Source organism: Fundulus heteroclitus, chromosome 23, assembly GCF_011125445.2.
Source record: "Fundulus heteroclitus isolate FHET01 chromosome 23, MU-UCD_Fhet_4.1, whole genome shotgun sequence".
Classification (NCBI taxonomy): domain Eukaryota; kingdom Metazoa; phylum Chordata; class Actinopteri; order Cyprinodontiformes; family Fundulidae; genus Fundulus; species Fundulus heteroclitus.
The window spans coordinates 777,903-796,212 of NC_046383.1; the positions used below are offsets into that span (position 1 = coordinate 777,903).

The window sequence follows — 18,310 nt, forward strand, 5'->3', positions numbered from 1 at the left end:
AAAAAAGAAATCTACGTTAGGAAAAACAATGGAATAAAATCATATAATAAAAAGACAGGTTGCCGTGATGAGATATAACGGAATATGATATATGACATAGCTCACTAAGCACTTAGATCCTTCATGAAGGTAAAACATTGTGGCCCATAAAAGACACATATTCACACTTTTTTCATTCAGACCTTTGACATTTAAATCAAAGAGAGATGTTGCGTAATTCCCACTTTCATAGGCATCTCATTGGCTTTCTTAGAAATATGATCAAAGGGCACTTCCTGCCACAGTGAGGCTAATGTTCAATGCAATATGTATTTTGTAAAGAATAGATGTTTTGGACTTTCATTAAAATATCTGATTTTATGTTTTTTCATGTTTTTTTTCTGAACTATACTTTTTTTGAATTTATTCTTAATCAACACTTTAATTACATTTTCACACAAACAGTATCAGAGCTTCAATGTATGATGTTTGATGTTTAAAGCAACTCAGTTCTGAAATAAACTATCAACCTACAAATGATCTAAAAAATACTAACTTTCACCTCACTGAAAGCTAATAAACAGCTCTAAGAAACTTTTGGTATTTTTTACTGTCATAATTATTCCAGTGTTGCCATTTCTCAATATGTTATAGGCTAAGAAGCTAAGATAAGATAGGCTTTATTGATCTCACGTTGGAGAAATTAACTTGTCCCATCGGCTCAATAGTCAATAGTCAGAAGCAGGTGCCAAAAGTAGGAAAAGGTGCATCAGTTATATACAGTGTATCTTCATATATACAGTGGACCAAATAGAAAATGAGAAAAAAATAAAAATAAAAATACAAAAGAAATCGTAGTAGGCAGATGATTACATATGTACATTCACAGTTAAAAAGAACCATTAATCAGTAGATAAACTATAGAATTGCATATTATCAGTTCCTGGGTTATTGTTTTTTTTGTCGTTTTTTTATGTTGTTTTTTTGAGTTCCCTGTTTCGTTTAAAGAATGTAAATGTAGCAATGCCAAAGTTTGAGATCATCACTGTGGGGGATAAATTTGACCTCGGAATAAAAGCTGCTGCAAAGTTACCAAACGGTTAAGAAAATCCCGTAGTTTTAGGTTACAAATTTTAAAAGAAAGAAACTTCAATTCTTACTCCAGGAATTGTACATTGAGAAACAGCGCCAATGCAACGAAAAGTAAAATGTTGCATATACAGTTATCACACACAATACAAAATGCTAAATTATATTTTATAATTACCTAAAATGCCACTTACTTCCATGATGAAGAAGAATGTATAGTGTGACCCAAAACAAGAGCATCTTGACACATCTCTTCACACTCTGTGATGCATAAAAGACTGAGGGAAGTAGGGCAATTTCACACCTATGCTAACGAATCACTGTATTTCCTGCCTCGCTCACTTTTTCCAGCAAAAGTAAAAAAAAAAAAAAAACGTAAAAGTCTTACAGAAAGTGATGTAGGCTCAAAATTTACACTTAATACTGAAGAAATTATTCTCTGACCTCAGGGCCAGACTGACAAAGTGGCAAGGATATCTTTTAATCAGCATGTACTTTAGAAAGTTAGAAGAGGGATTAAAAACACTTCATTAAGTCCTAATCTGACTTGGACTTTGGAAAAAGTTTCCAGATGACATTAGATTGCACAAATAATCTTCTATTCCACCAACAGTGCATGATGTATGAAGATGCCATCATGAAATATTTCAGCTTGTGATAAAATTGTAACTCTCTTTAAGTAACCTTTGGTCTGTTAAAGTTGAAACCCCTCAAAGTTTTTTAACTCTGACCTTTTCCCCTGGAAAGAAATTTTCAGTTCATTCTGAGACCTTGACTTCGGCTTCCACTTGGTTCTTGTTATTTATCTCTGGAGATTTCTCCCTGCAAAATATTAAACCAATGGCTTTGCAATCCTGTAGAAGCTGTCATTCCTTACAGCAGTCTAATGTAGATGTGTGTAAAATACTCTATGTTTGTGCCTCTGAGAGCTGAGTCAGAGTGCAAGTGTGATAAAGAGGAGAACCTTTATTAGTGGTGCTAAAGATGGGAGGGTCAGAGAGATGAACCATGACTGACTGACCAGCAACACACAGAAACAAGAAGTCGTGAAACCTGGATGAACTTGGTTAAAGTTTGGGTGTGTTTGTTCTACCCTTTAACATGTCCAGGCCTGGCTTTAAGTATCTGGGTATCAATATCAGCAGAGATATGCAGAAACTGCATCAAGAAATATTTTATTCTTTACTTGAAAAGGTCAAACTCGACGTAAAAAGATCGTAAAACACTCATCATATCTCTGTCAGGTAAAGTGAACGGTTTTAAAATCAACATGATTCCAACATTTCTGTACTTATTTAAATGTATCCCCCTTTATCCTTCCAAATATTTTTTTTAAGTCCATTGATAAATCTTTTACTGCATTCGTATGGAATAATAAAAAGCCAAGACTAAGACTTGAAATCTCACAGATACCTAAACAGCATGGTGGCCTCGGCCTTTCAAACTTTTGCCATTATTATTGGACACGTTAGGGAAATTTTCACGTTTTAATTGTCTGATACATAAATTTCATCTCCCTTTCTTTCAAATATGTCATTTTCTGCAACATCAGGACCTTAACTTTCCTAATGTCTCACGAACCTCCGTTTTATTTGACATTCTGCAGAGCCCTGTTGACTCTAAAGGTTTGATCTCAAAACTACAGGATCTTTCAGGAATATTTCTCTAACAAACATCAACACAGACTGGGGGAATGAATTGTGAGAGGTTATAGATGACATCTGGTACTGTGCTTTACAAAGATTTAAATGATAGCACTTCCTGTGCTAGATGTACCGTAAGTGTCATACAGTTTAAGGTTGTAGAGAAAGCCCACTTTTCTCAAGCAAGACTTGAAAGAATAAACCCTGGGTTAGATGCCATGTGTGATAAGTGTCATCATTTTCCAGCTAATCTGACCCACATGTTTTGTTCATGCACTGCCTTGATAACATACTGGACCACAGTTTTCAAAATACTATCAGGGGCACTTGATGTTAAAATTCCACCGAAAGCAGCAATTGCCATTTTTGGTTTTACGGCTAAAAAAAATATGCAAAGCATTGTGTTTTTGCAGAGCTATATGTTCTGGGGGGGGAGAGATGTAGGATTGAATGTGTTTGGCCCTGTTTTTGTTTTGTCTCTTTCTTTGGGTTGGTGTTGATTGTCAGCATGAATACTTGTTTTGTATTGTTTTGCCTAGGTGGTGAGTAGTGTAGAGGTGGCGGGTTGGATCCTCATAAGCATTACTTCTTTACCATCCCCTTTTCAAATCATGTATCTTTTTGCTTTGTAAGATAAATCTGCATACAGATTATTTTACTTGCAGGTTTGAAACAAAAAAAAAATAATAAAAAAATGTAAATGTCTACACTGATTGCATGTAGAAGAATACTGCTGCGCAGAAGTCCAAAAAATCCACCAAATGCATCCATCTGGCTTGGTGAGCTCATGAATTTTATCCAGCTAGAAAAGGTTAAATAATCATTGAGAGGCATTAAAACAAGTTTTACTCTACTTGGAATAAAATCCTTATGTAGCTAACCAACCTTACCACACTGCCTAACAGTATTCAGAACACCTATACACCAAAACAACTTAAAGTCTAACTCTTGGACTGAATGTGTTTTAACGCAGATGCATTCAAATAGTCACCAGAGTAAAGAAATGTATATTATATGTGAATTATGTGCGCCGTTTGGAAGTAATTTCGATAAAACTTCCTGTATAAGTGAAAGAGCCCGAACATTCCTCAATCGGGCTGCTCCGGAATGTGACGTCACATACAGAACGAGTACCATGCATCCGGCTGCTAACACTACGACTTTCGCTACCGTTTTATTAAATTTAATTAATAACTCTTACTCTACGTACAAAAAAATGCATAAAAAAATGTCTGATACATCTACAAACTCCGATACCGAATATATATATATATATATATATATATATATATATATATATATATATATACGAAGAAACGGAGTTTGAACAAGGTGAACCTGAGGAGACTATATCTAACGCTGCCCAAGACATAGAGCCCATGCTCCATTGTAAGTACCCTTCAAAATCCTCGCTCGTGAAGTGTGAATTGAATAAAACACTTTTGTCACTGCCGGCAATCCAGTCCTTTCGCGTTTCTTTTACAAATTTATCCCATTTCTTTCAGATCTTTTGATCCACCGGCCAAGTATGTAGCGCTACTTTCTGGCCTGCACTATACCGCGGTGAAGTTGGCTTGACATTAGATATTCAAGCTCCGCGGAGTCAGCGGAGCACTCTTGAGAAACAAAAATCAAATCAGATTTGTTGACGGTCCCACCGCGTATGGGAGAAGGGAGCAGCTGAGAGACGCTGGCCGAAATCGGAGTCCTTCAACCGGATCAACCGTGAGCTAGATCCCGCTGACTCTGCGGAGCTTGAATGTCCAATGTCAAGCCAACTTCACCGCGGTCTGCACTACAGCCAACTACGCACCTAGAAGGCATTTTATTGTGGACTTAGTTCGCCGATTTTTTTTTAAAAGCGCTTGCTCAAAGTAGACGTGGATCAGCAAATTTGGTGTGTGAAAGAAGATACTGGAAAACATCCATATAAATCCTTGTTCGCCGTACCGGTTGTACAATGTGAACAATGTGTGTTTCTATGCAAGTTCGCTTCGCGCAATCTGTGTTCTTGAACTGACGTCACACGTCGGAAATGGCCGATCGTAAACGGAGGCAGCACTCAAACGCGAAATACCATAATCGCTGTAAAAAGTGTGCAATATTTCATATTTAAACTTAATTTGAACACTTTTGATACATGAATATTCAAAGTTTACCTTGTTCTGGAAGTTATTCAACGGTTTTCAGGAATTTTTTTCAGTCCAAGAGTTAGACTTTGATGAACCTCAAACTTATTCAACTATCAAGACACCAGTAATTTCTTCTTTTTTCCCCACCAACTGAAATTCTCTTGCCCTAATCTCCAACTCTTTCCACTCGCTTCCAGCTAGAGATAGTATGGCGGCCCGGTTTTGCCCCCCTCTCTCTCTCCTTCCAACAAAGGACTTATTTTTCAAGTAACCCAGGCTGAAAAACTGTATTTTCCCACTCTCCCAGGTTACTTGAACTCACCTTAGTTACATGACAGCAAAGAGGTTATGTTTACAAGCTGCTGTGACTTCCCACTAATTAAGAGTGTGAGGGTGAGAAGTTGCTGGAGTAGCAGTGTTTGATCAATCTATTTGGCTAAAGTTGCATAGTAAATGCACTTTTAAATAGTGGTGGCCAAAGAAGCCTCATGGACCAATGAAGCTTTCCAGCCCACTGCTGTGCCTAAAGGTTAATTAATTGATGCTTTGTTCATTGCTCACTAGTGACATCTGCTGCTGCACAGATACTGTGACAGCCTAAATTTTTTAAACGTCAGAAAATAGCAGACTGTGCAATATTGGATATTTTTTTGAACCCATGTGTCATTACATTTTAGTTCTTAAAATGATGTATACCCAAAATAATGCTGCTAATATGTTAAATGAATGTGGCAATTGTTTTAGTCAATGGACTTAGTGACTGATGGTACAATCATGTCATGGGCTGATTTAGCAATGAAGAAGAACTGTATCTGCTTGAGATCCTTTATGGGTAGCTGCACAGAGTTTCACTTTTCCAACAGCATTCAGTCTGTTTCTCTTGTGTGAGACTGGAGTGCCTTTGCTGCTCAAACAACAACATGTCAAATTTCATGTGGATGGGTATTTGGGTAATAATTATTTTTATTCATGGACAGGACTTTTTTCACAGTTTATGGTTTAAGGTGGTTTATTCTTTGGCTGAAACCTTCCCAGCCTTGGAAAACACTTTCTCACAAGGCTCTGAGAATGCTGGTGAATACAGAAATCTCTGTCCCATGCGGTACAAGTGGGGATCCACATGTTTCTGAATATGCCAGTACTCCAGGGGGTCCTCAGGTCTCCTCAAGTGGACTTCTGCCAGGTGTTGCTCCACTTCTGCAATGGCATGTGGCATTGTCTCTTTTGGTCCACTGTTGCATCTTGCAGACCCCACAGTTCATCTATAAATAGCAGAAATAAATCATTACATATAATCATACAACACCATCAGCTGAAGTACAGCAATACTAATATGTCAAGGTAAAGAAATTTACAAAGTAAATAAAAAACTCACTAGAGCCAATGGTGCCTTGCTGCTGTGTCTATAATGTATATATAATTAAAAAAAAAAATTAAAGCAATGCTTTCGAACGCTGTGGTTCTGTTTAAGGCAGCCATGCTCAAAGTCTACGAAGAAGAGTGCAGCTTTGCTGTTAACATTAAGACCAGGGCTCTAATTTATAAACCTTTGGGTGGAATCCATAGTAAAAGTGTATGTATGCCAAAGAACTATTCTAATTTATAAAACCATGCGCATTCAAAGAAGCACGCAATTTTGCTTTATAGATCATAGCTGTACCTGAACATTTGCGTACCAGGTTCCGCCTCATGTTCTGCCTTCAACACATCCAGGTCAATCCAAAGCACCTCATGAATGTTAATGTGTGTTAAAAATGTGTCAGCTGATCTTTTTTTTTCATCATGGTCACGTTGCCAATATGGAGAAAACCCCTAGCAACAATAAGCCTAGTAAGTTAATTTAATATCAAAGTTAAGCCTGTTCTGGCCTTATGTTAGAAACAGGGTAGTATAATCTAACTGTTCTGTCCTCCCGACAGAGACAGATAGAGAGCTGTGTACGTGAAGGAGTGGAGTGATATTACACACTTGGAAAGAATTTTTAGTGCACCTTATAAGTGGACAAAAGCTAAAATTAAGGTCTCATCATTTAATCTCCAGCTTTTTTCCAGCATCAGAGCCTGCTGGACCATGGGGGCCTTCCTCTTGTCAATTCTATTATTATTTTGCAAAGTGTCCTTAAAGTTAAATTAGGTTAGGTATTTAGAAAATTTTAATTATGTCCATAAACACAAGTTTATGTTTCCAGACAGAGAGGGAGAGACCATTTGAGAAGGTTAAAATGTTTAAGCTGAAGAAAATCTTAATGGTCCTCTTTCAACCTTTTTTGAGAAACCCCTTCAAGTACATTCCATGTTTATTTGTTTAGGTTTTGTTAATGAATAAATCATTATAATAATTACTGAGCACCAGTGTTGTAGTACTCGAGTCCGAGTGATTAGCTAAATTTAGAGACTCGTGACTTGACTTGGACTTGAGCACTGATGACTCGAACTTGGACTCGGACTCCTACATTCAGATCATACTGACTCGGAAATTGAGAAAAAGACTCAAATTTTTTTTTTATATCATTAGGCTATAATTTTAATATGTCATTAGAATATTATTTGGTGTATGATTTTAATATCTAAATTATTAGTGCAATGGAATGTTACTGCTTCATGTCATACATCACACGTCACGGCATGTTCCTACAACGAACGTTAATTTTCACTGCGGCAAGCCTGGAGGAGAGATGAGTGCCCCGAAGATTGTCCGTTTCGCATTTAAGGATTTCACCTGCATTGGCAGAAAATGGAGTGCAAAATGTTCCATATGTAGCAGAACAATCGAGGAAACATTGGGGACTACCTCAAATTTCAATCGACATCTGTCAAGACTGCATCCAGAAAAGTAAGTGACATGCTACGTTAAGTTAACGTTAACTGCTATGATGGTTGGCTAGCTAATGCCGCCACCTACAGTAGAGAGTTTGCCCATCAATAGGATTTTACTAGTGCGTGCTGATGTCTACAGTATGTGCATAGTATGCAATATTACAGTGTTATAGCCTTACAGCATATTATTCCGTTATTTGTATTGGCTATTTTGAGGGTGCATTCAAGGAGCATAGAAGTTCACGTTAACTTGGACTCGACTTGATCAATAAGGACTTAACTTGGATCAATAGTGACTCGTCTCGGACTTGACTCGGATGAGTAGTGGACTTGACTCGGACTCGACTCTGATTTTTTTTAATGACTTGGACTTGACTCGGACTTGAACACTGGAGACTCGAACCTGGACTCGGACTCAAGGCATAGTGACTTGACTACAACACTGCTGAGCACTCCAGGTAGGTTGCAGCTCTGGAATTTAACGTCACTGGAGGAGAATGGGTCCCTGGTTGTTTAGAGTTTGATTCTTACCAAATCCTCAGAATTTAATGAATCTATTTATTGTTTATTGCCCCCCCCACACACACACACACACACACACACATATTTCATAGGCATAGGAGATGCCAGCAGTGCAGCATCTCTCTGAAATACATTTTACAATTTTTGACTTTTCACAGTCTGTTGAATCTGTTTATTGGACATTTTCTCTGGAGGAATAGTAGGTGAATAATTATTATGCACATCTTGATATGGGATGTTGCTCCCTCCCCCATTATATAAATACACCCTACCTCATATGGTTAAATTCAAATTATCCAGCTTAAAGTTGGAAAATATGCATAAAATGTATAATACTGTCAAAACCCTTACTAGCATAGTAGCTGTGCACACAATCTGCTTGAAACAAATGGGAGTTGGCAAGGACTTGAGCAGACAAGGCCTGGCAAGGACAAGTTTTGTTTTTCTTCACTTGTTCTAACTGGTTTACATTCAGTGATCCAGGATTAGAACCAAAGTTATACAATTAACAATTCTATGCAAAACTGAGCCTTAAGTTTCAGTTTAACTAAAGCAAGTGTGAATAGGAAACAAGTGCTTATCCTGGAGGTCAAAACCACTCATGTGCATGGACACAAAGAGGTACATCAAAGCCTTAAATGGTGTGGTGTGTGGATAGAGAGCTAGCAGCAAAATCCCGGTACATCATTCAAACAAAGATTTTGGCAGGGCTAACATTATTAGGCATTTGATACAAAAAGAGCTTTACAGGACTCTACATATTAGCATAACAGCAACACATAGATGTCTCTTCTCTGACACATCAGAGCATGAATTCACAGTAGGGATTGATAACATAAGTGATAACATAAAACTAATCAAAATCAGAATTTGACAAGTTTTTGCACACAAGGAATTCAACTTTAGTTTCCACTCTGCTTTCAATTAACACAGTTTAAATATAATAAATTGTGTTAGCGAACATGTTCATATACAGTGTTTTATAAAGCAAAGCCATGATTAAGAGCTGCCTTTTTCCTGACCCTAGATCTGTACATGTCCTGGATGGAAAGAATTATCCTGTCTGCAGACCTACTGGGCCTTCATCCAAACAGCAACTATGTGTGAGGACCATATCAGGTCCCAAGAACGAGCGGTTTCTAGGAACCGGAACACATCCACAGCAGAAACTGTGTTTTTTTATCTTTTATGATGAATAATATCAAAAGAAAAACAAAGCTCAAATATTAACTGTAAAACTAATATTAGCAGCAAAATGCTGCCAATCACACAGGGATCCAAAAAGTTATTGACAGAGTTCCTCATCAAATGCCCGCATCACCTCGTAATGTTCCCTGAGCAGTCCTCCAAAAAAGTCTCCATCGGTACAGTTTCTTCTTCTCATACAGCTGATAGTTCCAGCAAGCGCAGTGGGTAGCGCTGTTGCCTTGCAGCAAGAAGGTCCTGGATTCAAGTCTGACCCTGGGTCTTTCTGCATGGAAAGTTTGCATGTTCTCCCTGTGCATGCGTGGGTTCTCTCTGGGTACTCCGGCTTCCTCCCACAGTCCAAAAACATGAGTGTTAGGTTAATTGGCCTCTCTAAATTCTCCTTAGGTGTGAGGTGTAACCAAAAGAATGGTTGTTTGTCTCTGTGTTGCCCTGCAATAGACAGGCAACCTGTCCAGGGTGTACCCCGCTTCTCACCCGTTGAATGCTGGAGATAGGCACCAGCACCCCTCATGACTTTTGTAAGCATGTTAGAAAATGGATGGATTGCAATGGAACAGAGCAGATCAAAACCTCTCTGGGACATGTGTCCCATGCTGTTCTCCTTCTTATAAGAAGATAATAAATTCTGACTGATAACAATCACCAATCTCTGTCTTGATAAGTAAGGGACGCAATGAAAAAGTTAGATTTTTTTCCGCAACACACGGAAACTAAGAAATGTATTCCACTAGATTGAACCTTTTTGTAAAACGTTTTTAGGCAAATATTGGGCAATATCAAATCTTGTTGTTCTCAGCACATTACTGTATTCGATCTTGTCTTTGTAGTCTATTTTGTCATGGGGCGATGTTAACACATAACCCTAGATGTACTCAGCTACACTATTCTTCTCTTCAGATTTTTTTTACGTGTTTGAGATTTGTCATTAACTTGCCTGCTTCAAGCTGCTCAACCATGCCTACTAGTAAATGCACTATATTCCTAAAGGTATTGGAGCATTGCCTTTACACATAAAAGCATTTGAGTGGTATAATTTCTTTATCCATCTAGTTTATCATGATAGGCCACCATTTGAAGCTTCAGTTCTGTCAGGATGTGCATTTACGTATATTCATGTATCCTGTGAGACCAGTCAAGTTCTCTTGGACAAAACCTGTTAATTCATATATTTAATTCATATATTTGACTGTTGTGCAATTCAAATTAATTAGGTTATCTAATATTTAATTAAATAACCTCTACTTAACGATCTGTTAAGTATTGCCCTGTGAATACCAACCCAATTTGTCGATGATATTAGATCAATGAAATTGATTGAAAGAGTGATTTGAGCGCTGGCATTTCTCAAACAGCAAACTCTGCACACGTATGAATAAATTAGAGACAACTTCTCTTCAAAACATAAGAATTTATTAACAGAAATAATTATACTTAAAGTTAAACATATTTCAATCAACGAATCTTTGCCTAGGCTAGTGAAACTTAACCAAAAATATTTAGCTATAGACAAAAGAAAACTAATGAACTATGTACACACAAATGAATAAAAGGACAATTAAAAATGTTTAAAAACCATTATGAAGGATTTTAACGTTCAGTGTGGTTGTTTATTTTTAATAACCAAAGTTCATCTTGAGGAATTTGGAAAGATGTTCAATTAGGTTTAACTAATTCAGAACACCCATTCACAATGCAACTCAAAAGTTAGATAAAACATTATTTCTGAAAATTATATTTTAAAGAATAATTTGCTAAATTTAAAATCAGTAGCCTTTAGGACATTATTCTATATGACAGTATTCTATATGTCTCAACATTATGTAATTATTTCACAGGAAATAATTGTTTTGAATAAACCTTTAAAATGCAAAATAGAACTATTTGAAAACATACGAAAAAACTAACAAAGCAATCAGCTAAATAGCTCAATCGTTTAGGGCCCCAAAATACCATTAATCAACTTTAATGTTCCTTATTAATGTTGTACAAATGCTGGTGGTATTATTGGGCAGCTGTGGAGTAGACAAAAACAAATGTTAGGTTTAAACAACTGTACTGCCTTGGTAACTAGCGGCAGCAAGCTATTAGCGTTAGTGGCTAATGAAACACCAGGGTCCAGGGAGCTTGTTTAAACTGACTATTTACTCATAATTCAGTGTAACGGGTAGCTCTGAAAACACAAATGTTAACGTCCCATCAGTGTTTAAAACCCTAATGGAAATAAAGGTTGTCATAACCTTAAAACACAACCCATGAACACCTTAGCAAAGCTTTGTGGCCTGTTAGCACTAGCTTCCATTTTAACTTTATACATAGTAAAAATAATGAAAAATAAACAATATTGCTTCATACAAACTATCTATCTTTATTTCTGCAAAACCCCAAATCCTTGTAATGTGTCCTGTTCTGGTGACAGCAGGTTGTCTGGTAGGCGTTACAGCAGTTCTTGGCTGAGTCGTTTCAGGAAAGTAGGCAAGCCCTGGCCGAGCACCAAATGATTGTTGCTTTAGTTGGGAAGTGATTGGTAAATCAGCCTTTGGTAAATTATTGCTTTCATTCTGTCTAGTTCTTTTATTAGTCTTGTGGGTCTGTGACTAGTGTTATGATCTGGCTCTTAGACCACAACAAATCAAAGGGAAGCCATGCATGGGGTAACTTAAAATGGGAATTTATTTGACAAACAAAATCATAACTTGTTGGATAGGAGAGGGAAAGAGAGAAAAAGATGGCAGAGAAACAAAAAAGAATGAGCTCAACTCCTCCGAGCTGATCTGGTCCGGTCTGGTCTGGTCTGGTCTGGTCTGAGCTGAGCTGAGCGTCTGGCGGTTGGGTGGGGCCTCAGGTGAGGAAGATGGCTGATTCTTAAACTGGGCCTGATGTCAGTCTGGCCAGCTGCCTCCACTCCCAATCAGCACCAACTAGGAGCTCTACCCAGGGACTTATAGGAAAGGCCTTGGGCCGTAACACTAGAGAACACCATTAAACTCTACGGTAAGTGAACAGTAACATCCCTGAGGGATGTGCTGGCTGAGAAGATAAATCACTGACAGCGGCGAAAAAAGGTAACGCTTGAAGATAGTATATTGATCTGGATTTAATAGGACATTTTATCGTGGACTAAGCATCGCTTGAAAGAGGATTTCTGTGAAGCCCTCCAGCATACAGGCTCCTCCACAAAAGCTTTTTCCGACTTTGTGCAGATCGCAGCTAAAAAGTAGGAAATACTCAACGTTAGCCCAAACAACCCTGCTACCAGGGTTGTTTGAAGGAGTAATTTAATGTCATAATTTGACTCAGAGTAACAGCTTCCGAGTTTTCTGAAACAGAAAAGCCAGCGTATGCAGGAATTTACCTCAGAAATTACTCTGGAGATCCATTAACTCGGCTTTGTGAAACAAAACCCTGAAGGCAGATGAGCAAAGTTTTCCTCTCAGGGAAACATCTGTTTGGGATTTTTTGGTTACGATGTGGCACACTGAGATCTAATGTGCTTTCAGACAAAGGTGTGGGTCGGGTGATAATTTGGACCTCATGTTTTGCTGACTTTGTTTACAGTTCATAGCTGAGAAGCTTCTAGTGTTGATTATAGATTGTTTAATAAAAAAAAAACACACAACACATGCTCACTAGAAGGCTAATGCCTTACTAAATGAACAAAGCATGGTGTCTCTTCTTGCAATCTCTATTAACAGTGAAACTTCTTTGCATTTCAACTTCACATTCTTCATCAAACAAACATTAAAAATATGCTTAAAACATACAACATATATCCAGTTTAAAGAATAAGAAATTGTCATGCTAAGCTTTAACAACAACGTTGCACCAAATACAGTATTTGGTCTCAAGATCAATTACAATTACAATCAGCTATAGAGAAATCAAATATCTGCACATATGTTCATTTTGGATAATCCCTATTGATGGACATTGCCATTTTTTAAGGACAGTTTGATGTTTGAATATGTGGAGTCCTCCGATGTCTCCCTGTTACTCTTCCATCTTGTAGGTTTTCGTGATGGAAAATTTAGCGCCACATAGTTCATCCCATCCTCTTCACCATCCTGATAAAATGTGTTAGACATTAGTGTTTAGTTTGCAAAACAAATAAAAAAATTTATTAACACAATTATTCAAAGATAACTTATGTTCTATTTATCCAGTTTACTGATACAGAAATGGTTTTGGTTTAATGAGCAATGCAGTCGGTGACACTTTTGTTTCAATAGTTTTAAGACAAGTCATAAGCTGCGGATGCGAATGCTTGTGTTGTGTATAGAAATTCGCATTTATATAAAATTAATCTATAATAATCACCACGTATTGAAGAAAATAAAACAAGTTTCATTTCCTCAGATTTTTTTCTAGATTGTATCTATTCCCAATGCTGTTCTTTTTTTCCTCCTTCATTAATGCGTTGTTTGCAATTACTCCTGTCAATAATGTTGTGTTTGGTCTTTGTTTTTCTTTCCATAGAAAGTACAGTATGTCTGGCCAAGTACTTCTGCATTTAGCTATATCTGTTTCTTGGAACGTGTAATTGACTGAGCTGTTTCTGTCAATCCCTATTAATTCTCTATTATTTCTTATTTGCCACAGAAAGTACTCCTAGCTACATGCAACATTTTTTCCTAAAGAAATTCTTTAATTGATTAATTAAATAAGGTGGATCAGCAGGCCACATAATTTAATTTGTTCTGTATGCAGTGAGGACAAAAACATACCTCAAAAGCCTTCCCTGCACTGTTTTATGTGCAGGGAATGTGTAGCTACATTTAACACTTGGTTAAAATATCACACTTGGTTAAAATATCACCTTTTATTGATAATTTCATTTTAAAACTGTACAACTAAAAATATTTGGCAATTATAAAAATAAAAATGTCCATTTTTATGCTTTTAATATTTTTAAGTTATTTTACCATATTGCATGGTTGATCCTCATCCAGTTCAGTAAGAGTTGTGGCTGTTACATCTGTTTAAAAGAAAAATACATTAATTACAACAATCATCCTTTTGACCTTCAAGTATAATCTCTTAAAACTGGTAAATATGAGAGTTTAACAGTGTGTTAGGACAAAAAAGCAAATAGAGACTATCACCAAGGTAACTGGGTTTACTAGCCCGGACTTTTGCAGAAGCTTACCAGGGCAGCAGCCTGGAGCGCTGGGGGATAGGTTCCCAAAGGTTTGCCTGTTTATATATATATATATATATATATATATATATATATATATATATATATATATATATACAGTGAGGCAAAAAAATATATATAGTATATATACAGTGAGGCAAGATGAGAGAGGCCTGTAATTTTCATCATAGATATACCTCAACAATGAGAGACAAAAGGAAAAACAAATCCAGAAAATCACATTGTCTGATTTTTAAAGAATTTATTTGCAAAATGTGGTGGAAAATATATATATATATATATATATATATATATATATATATATATATATATATATATATATACATATATATATATATATTTGGCAGACATAACTACTGTAGCAATATGCCTGTGATGTTTGTGATGTTTGGGTTTGGCCCATATCTTCTGAAATCAGGCCCTGATATATAAGGCTTAAGAGCTATTAATTACTTAAATGATTGTGTATGTTGTAAAAAAACAAACCTACCTTTGTGAATTTCCCGAAGCCGCTTTGGCTTTCTTCTTGTGAGAATCAAAGTGATGTTTACAAGTACAGAACAGGCCAAAAGTCCGCTGAGCACAATAGCATACAGGCAAAATTCTTGTCCTAAAAAAATATGTGTACATATATTACATATAATTCTACATATCTATTACATCTTGCTTACTTAAATCTACTAAAGGGATGCGGAGATTGTATGTAAGCTTTTTAAGTGCTAGATGTTTACCATTAGTCTCAAAAAATTCATCATAACCTTTATTTTGCAACTTTCAACTACAATCAGATTTGGCATGGGATGAAAATCAGTCTCTTAATATTAAGAAGCATTAGTGTGCTAATTGTGTACACCATTACAGATCCATTATATTGCCCATTATATTATCCATTATATTATAATACTTATTTAAAAAATGCCTAAAGTAATTATAAAACACAACAATAATGGGCTTGTGTTGTTTCAGAAATGATGAAGATTGTTATGTTGGTGGACAGAGGTGCAATCATTCTAACTGCCACTCTGGCTCACAACCCAGGGCGGCATTGCTCTAGGGTGGGGCTGACGTCAGAACTTTTTTCAACACATTTGGTAATTTGTGAAACTGGCTGTAAGAAATCAATCTGTCATGCACTGTAAATAAAGTACTTCTAATCCTTTTAGGCAGATACAATAGGCCTATAATTTAAGATTGCCTAAATACATACTTGTCTCCACTTTGGTTCCTTCTCCAAACAGGATCTCCCCACATGTGACCACAGCACAGTAGTATGTTCCAGTATCCGAGGGGCTCTGTATGGTTTTAGACAGGCGGTATTCACAGCTGCCTCCTGGTTGTGTGTCACAGCGCTTTTTATCAACATAGATGAATCCTGGATTAGATTCTGATTCTGCTCTGAACCAGAACACGTTGTGTTCATCGGCACACTGGTCCGTGCTTTCTTTTTCTTTTTTCTCTGACTGAAGTGAACACTGCAGAGTCACCTCGGTGCCAAGCGAAACAGACTTCATGCCTGAAGTTTGATTCACATAAGAAAACTTCTTATTTTGAAAATCTGAGTTTCAAAAAGCAGAAAGAATGGTCCAAAAATGAATTAACAACTTGTTTTGATCAGACATGAATCCAAAATACAGCAAGAAGACAGAAATGAAGTTATCTTACCATTCACAGCTAAATTTGTTCCATTAATAAATACCATTTCGTATGCTGATCCTGCCTGACATAAATATGTTGCTTCATCCTCTTTGCTGACATTAGTGATGGTGAGATAATGCATGTTCCCCATGTTATTAACTTTGAATGTTGAGTTTGGAAAGTGTTGTTCAAGTTTCACATTGCTAAAAGTGCCCTTAGCAACTGTTTGAACCATAAATCCATAATTCATCTTGTACCAGTAAAACAACCCATTGTCAAACCCAGCTGCATTACAGTTCAGCGTCACAGTTTGACCGAGTCCAGCTTCAGTCAGAGGGATGTTGTCAGGATCCTTTAAGGTTTCAATCACAACTAAAAAGAAAAAATAACAACAATAACAAAACCACACAACAAGGGAAAGTACTCCAAATCAGTCTAAAAACAAAACAGAAAGTTTACACATTTTAAGAATTGTCTTCTTTAAACTCACTCATTGTTCTTAGAAGAACGAAAGCAGCCAGTCCTCTGACCATTGTCATCCTGTCAGCTTTCTCTTGCACAACTGATGACTTTCCACTCAGTTGGAAGATTTAGGTTATCAAAGTTGACGAGATGGAAATTACTCTGATTGGTTAAAACGTAGAGAACGCACACCCCACAAATCAGCAAAAATGTGACCCATTTTTATCCCATCTGAAATAAAACGTAAAACATTTACAAACGTCCTTGTCAAAATAAAAAAATATATCTTTTTTTTATAACAGTCACAGTCTACAATTAAAAGTTTAAATGATTTTAACCAATAACATTAACACAAAGGTTTGGTTAACTCCTTTCAACTTGGTAATGTTAAGGATGAACAATTTTTAGTTATTTAACACAGAGAAGAAATTCTTGTTTTGACAGTTAATTGCTATATAATTTAATTTTTAGTCATTTACAAAATAACTGTCTGTTACTGCCGTATAACATCCTGAGCCAAGTGTCCCTATAATCTTACACTATTTACAGTTTTATGTTGTATAAGATAACGCTGTTTTTTGTTCTTTTTTATCGGGAAAAAGACTTTTCATGTATATATATAAAGTAAAACTAAAAGCAACAATGCGATTGGGGTGGTCTCCAATGGTGCAGGGGTAGTGAGCACGACCCATGTACAGTCCTCGACGTAGCTGACCCCGGTTCGATTCTGGCCTGAAGTCCTTTACCACATGTCTTCCCCCCTTTCTCAAACCCCCCTTTTACTGTCAGCTTACTTTGAGCCACTGGTACCACAAAAAATAATTATAAAAAAGTATCAACGCACTTTTTCCTAAAAACTATGCTCTCCACAAGTTCTTAAACATGTGTACTCAACACAATATCTGTATAACAGACTTTCTGAATAAAGCAATTGGTTATTTTTAAATATTTCAAGATTTACTGATAAATTAACAAAAAATAAATTCATGAATACAGGTATTTGATTAAAAAAGACGTTTTCTAATTCTTTTAACTAACTGATATTAAACATTTTACAACAAATTGTTCTCAACCACAAAAAAAAGTGTTAGGTGTGATTAGGCTGCTACAATGAAACCTGTTTTGGTTTTAACAGGAGTCACCTCTTCTTTATTACAGAGTTGATCCATGCTGACGATCATCAGTGTTATATCAGGAGTACGTCAACTGGAAAAACTAACCTAACTCAAAAACATTTTCATGTGACCTGAACCATAATCTTGGACAATTGTATGAAAACAATAAATATCCCTGAAAAAGCTGTAAGTGAAATTGTTGTTGTTTTTTTGGTTTGGTTTTTTTATTACAAACAATGACTGAGAGGTGAGGATGAAATCAGTGCAACAAAAGAGGTCACCAGAATAGCGCACAAGTTGTGGAGACCGACTCTTTGCAGCCTGAGTGTGCTCAAACGTGATAAAAATCAGGTCTACATTTCTGCTTTGGGTTCTTTAAGTTCATCACATTATAAACTCAACTCACACACTCCCTTTTATATGCTCTTGCAAATAACAGAACCCAGTATTAAAACAAGAAGGACACTCTAGCATTTAAAAAAAGAAAAGGATAAGATTAAATAAACTAATCTATGTTGATGATGTAATTACTTATACAGATTCAATACGTAGA

The 18,310-nt window shown here is 36.5% G+C and overlaps 1 protein-coding gene and 1 long non-coding RNA gene across 2 annotated transcripts; both read right to left on the bottom strand.

Annotated features, from left to right (window-relative positions):
• Positions 1 to 13,412: 13,412 nt before the first annotated feature.
• Positions 13,413 to 15,049, bottom strand: LOC118557348. Its single transcript, XR_004927823.1, has 3 exons — positions 15,036 to 15,049; positions 14,310 to 14,362; positions 13,413 to 13,451 (listed from the first exon to the last, which is right to left on the bottom strand). It is a non-coding gene; the product is annotated as an uncharacterized LOC118557348 (long non-coding RNA).
• A 38-nt stretch (positions 15,050 to 15,087) lies between these two features.
• LOC118557516 (neural cell adhesion molecule 1-like) lies at positions 15,088 to 16,709 on the bottom strand (the record flags this gene model as incomplete). The annotated part of the gene is made up of 4 exons (XM_036127647.1): positions 16,671 to 16,709; positions 16,208 to 16,552; positions 15,753 to 16,100; positions 15,088 to 15,155 (listed from the first exon to the last, which is right to left on the bottom strand). Coding segments are annotated over exons 1-4 (765 nt in total), but the record flags the coding sequence as incomplete, so codon positions are not given.
• Between the last annotated feature and the right edge of the window lie 1,601 nt (positions 16,710 to 18,310).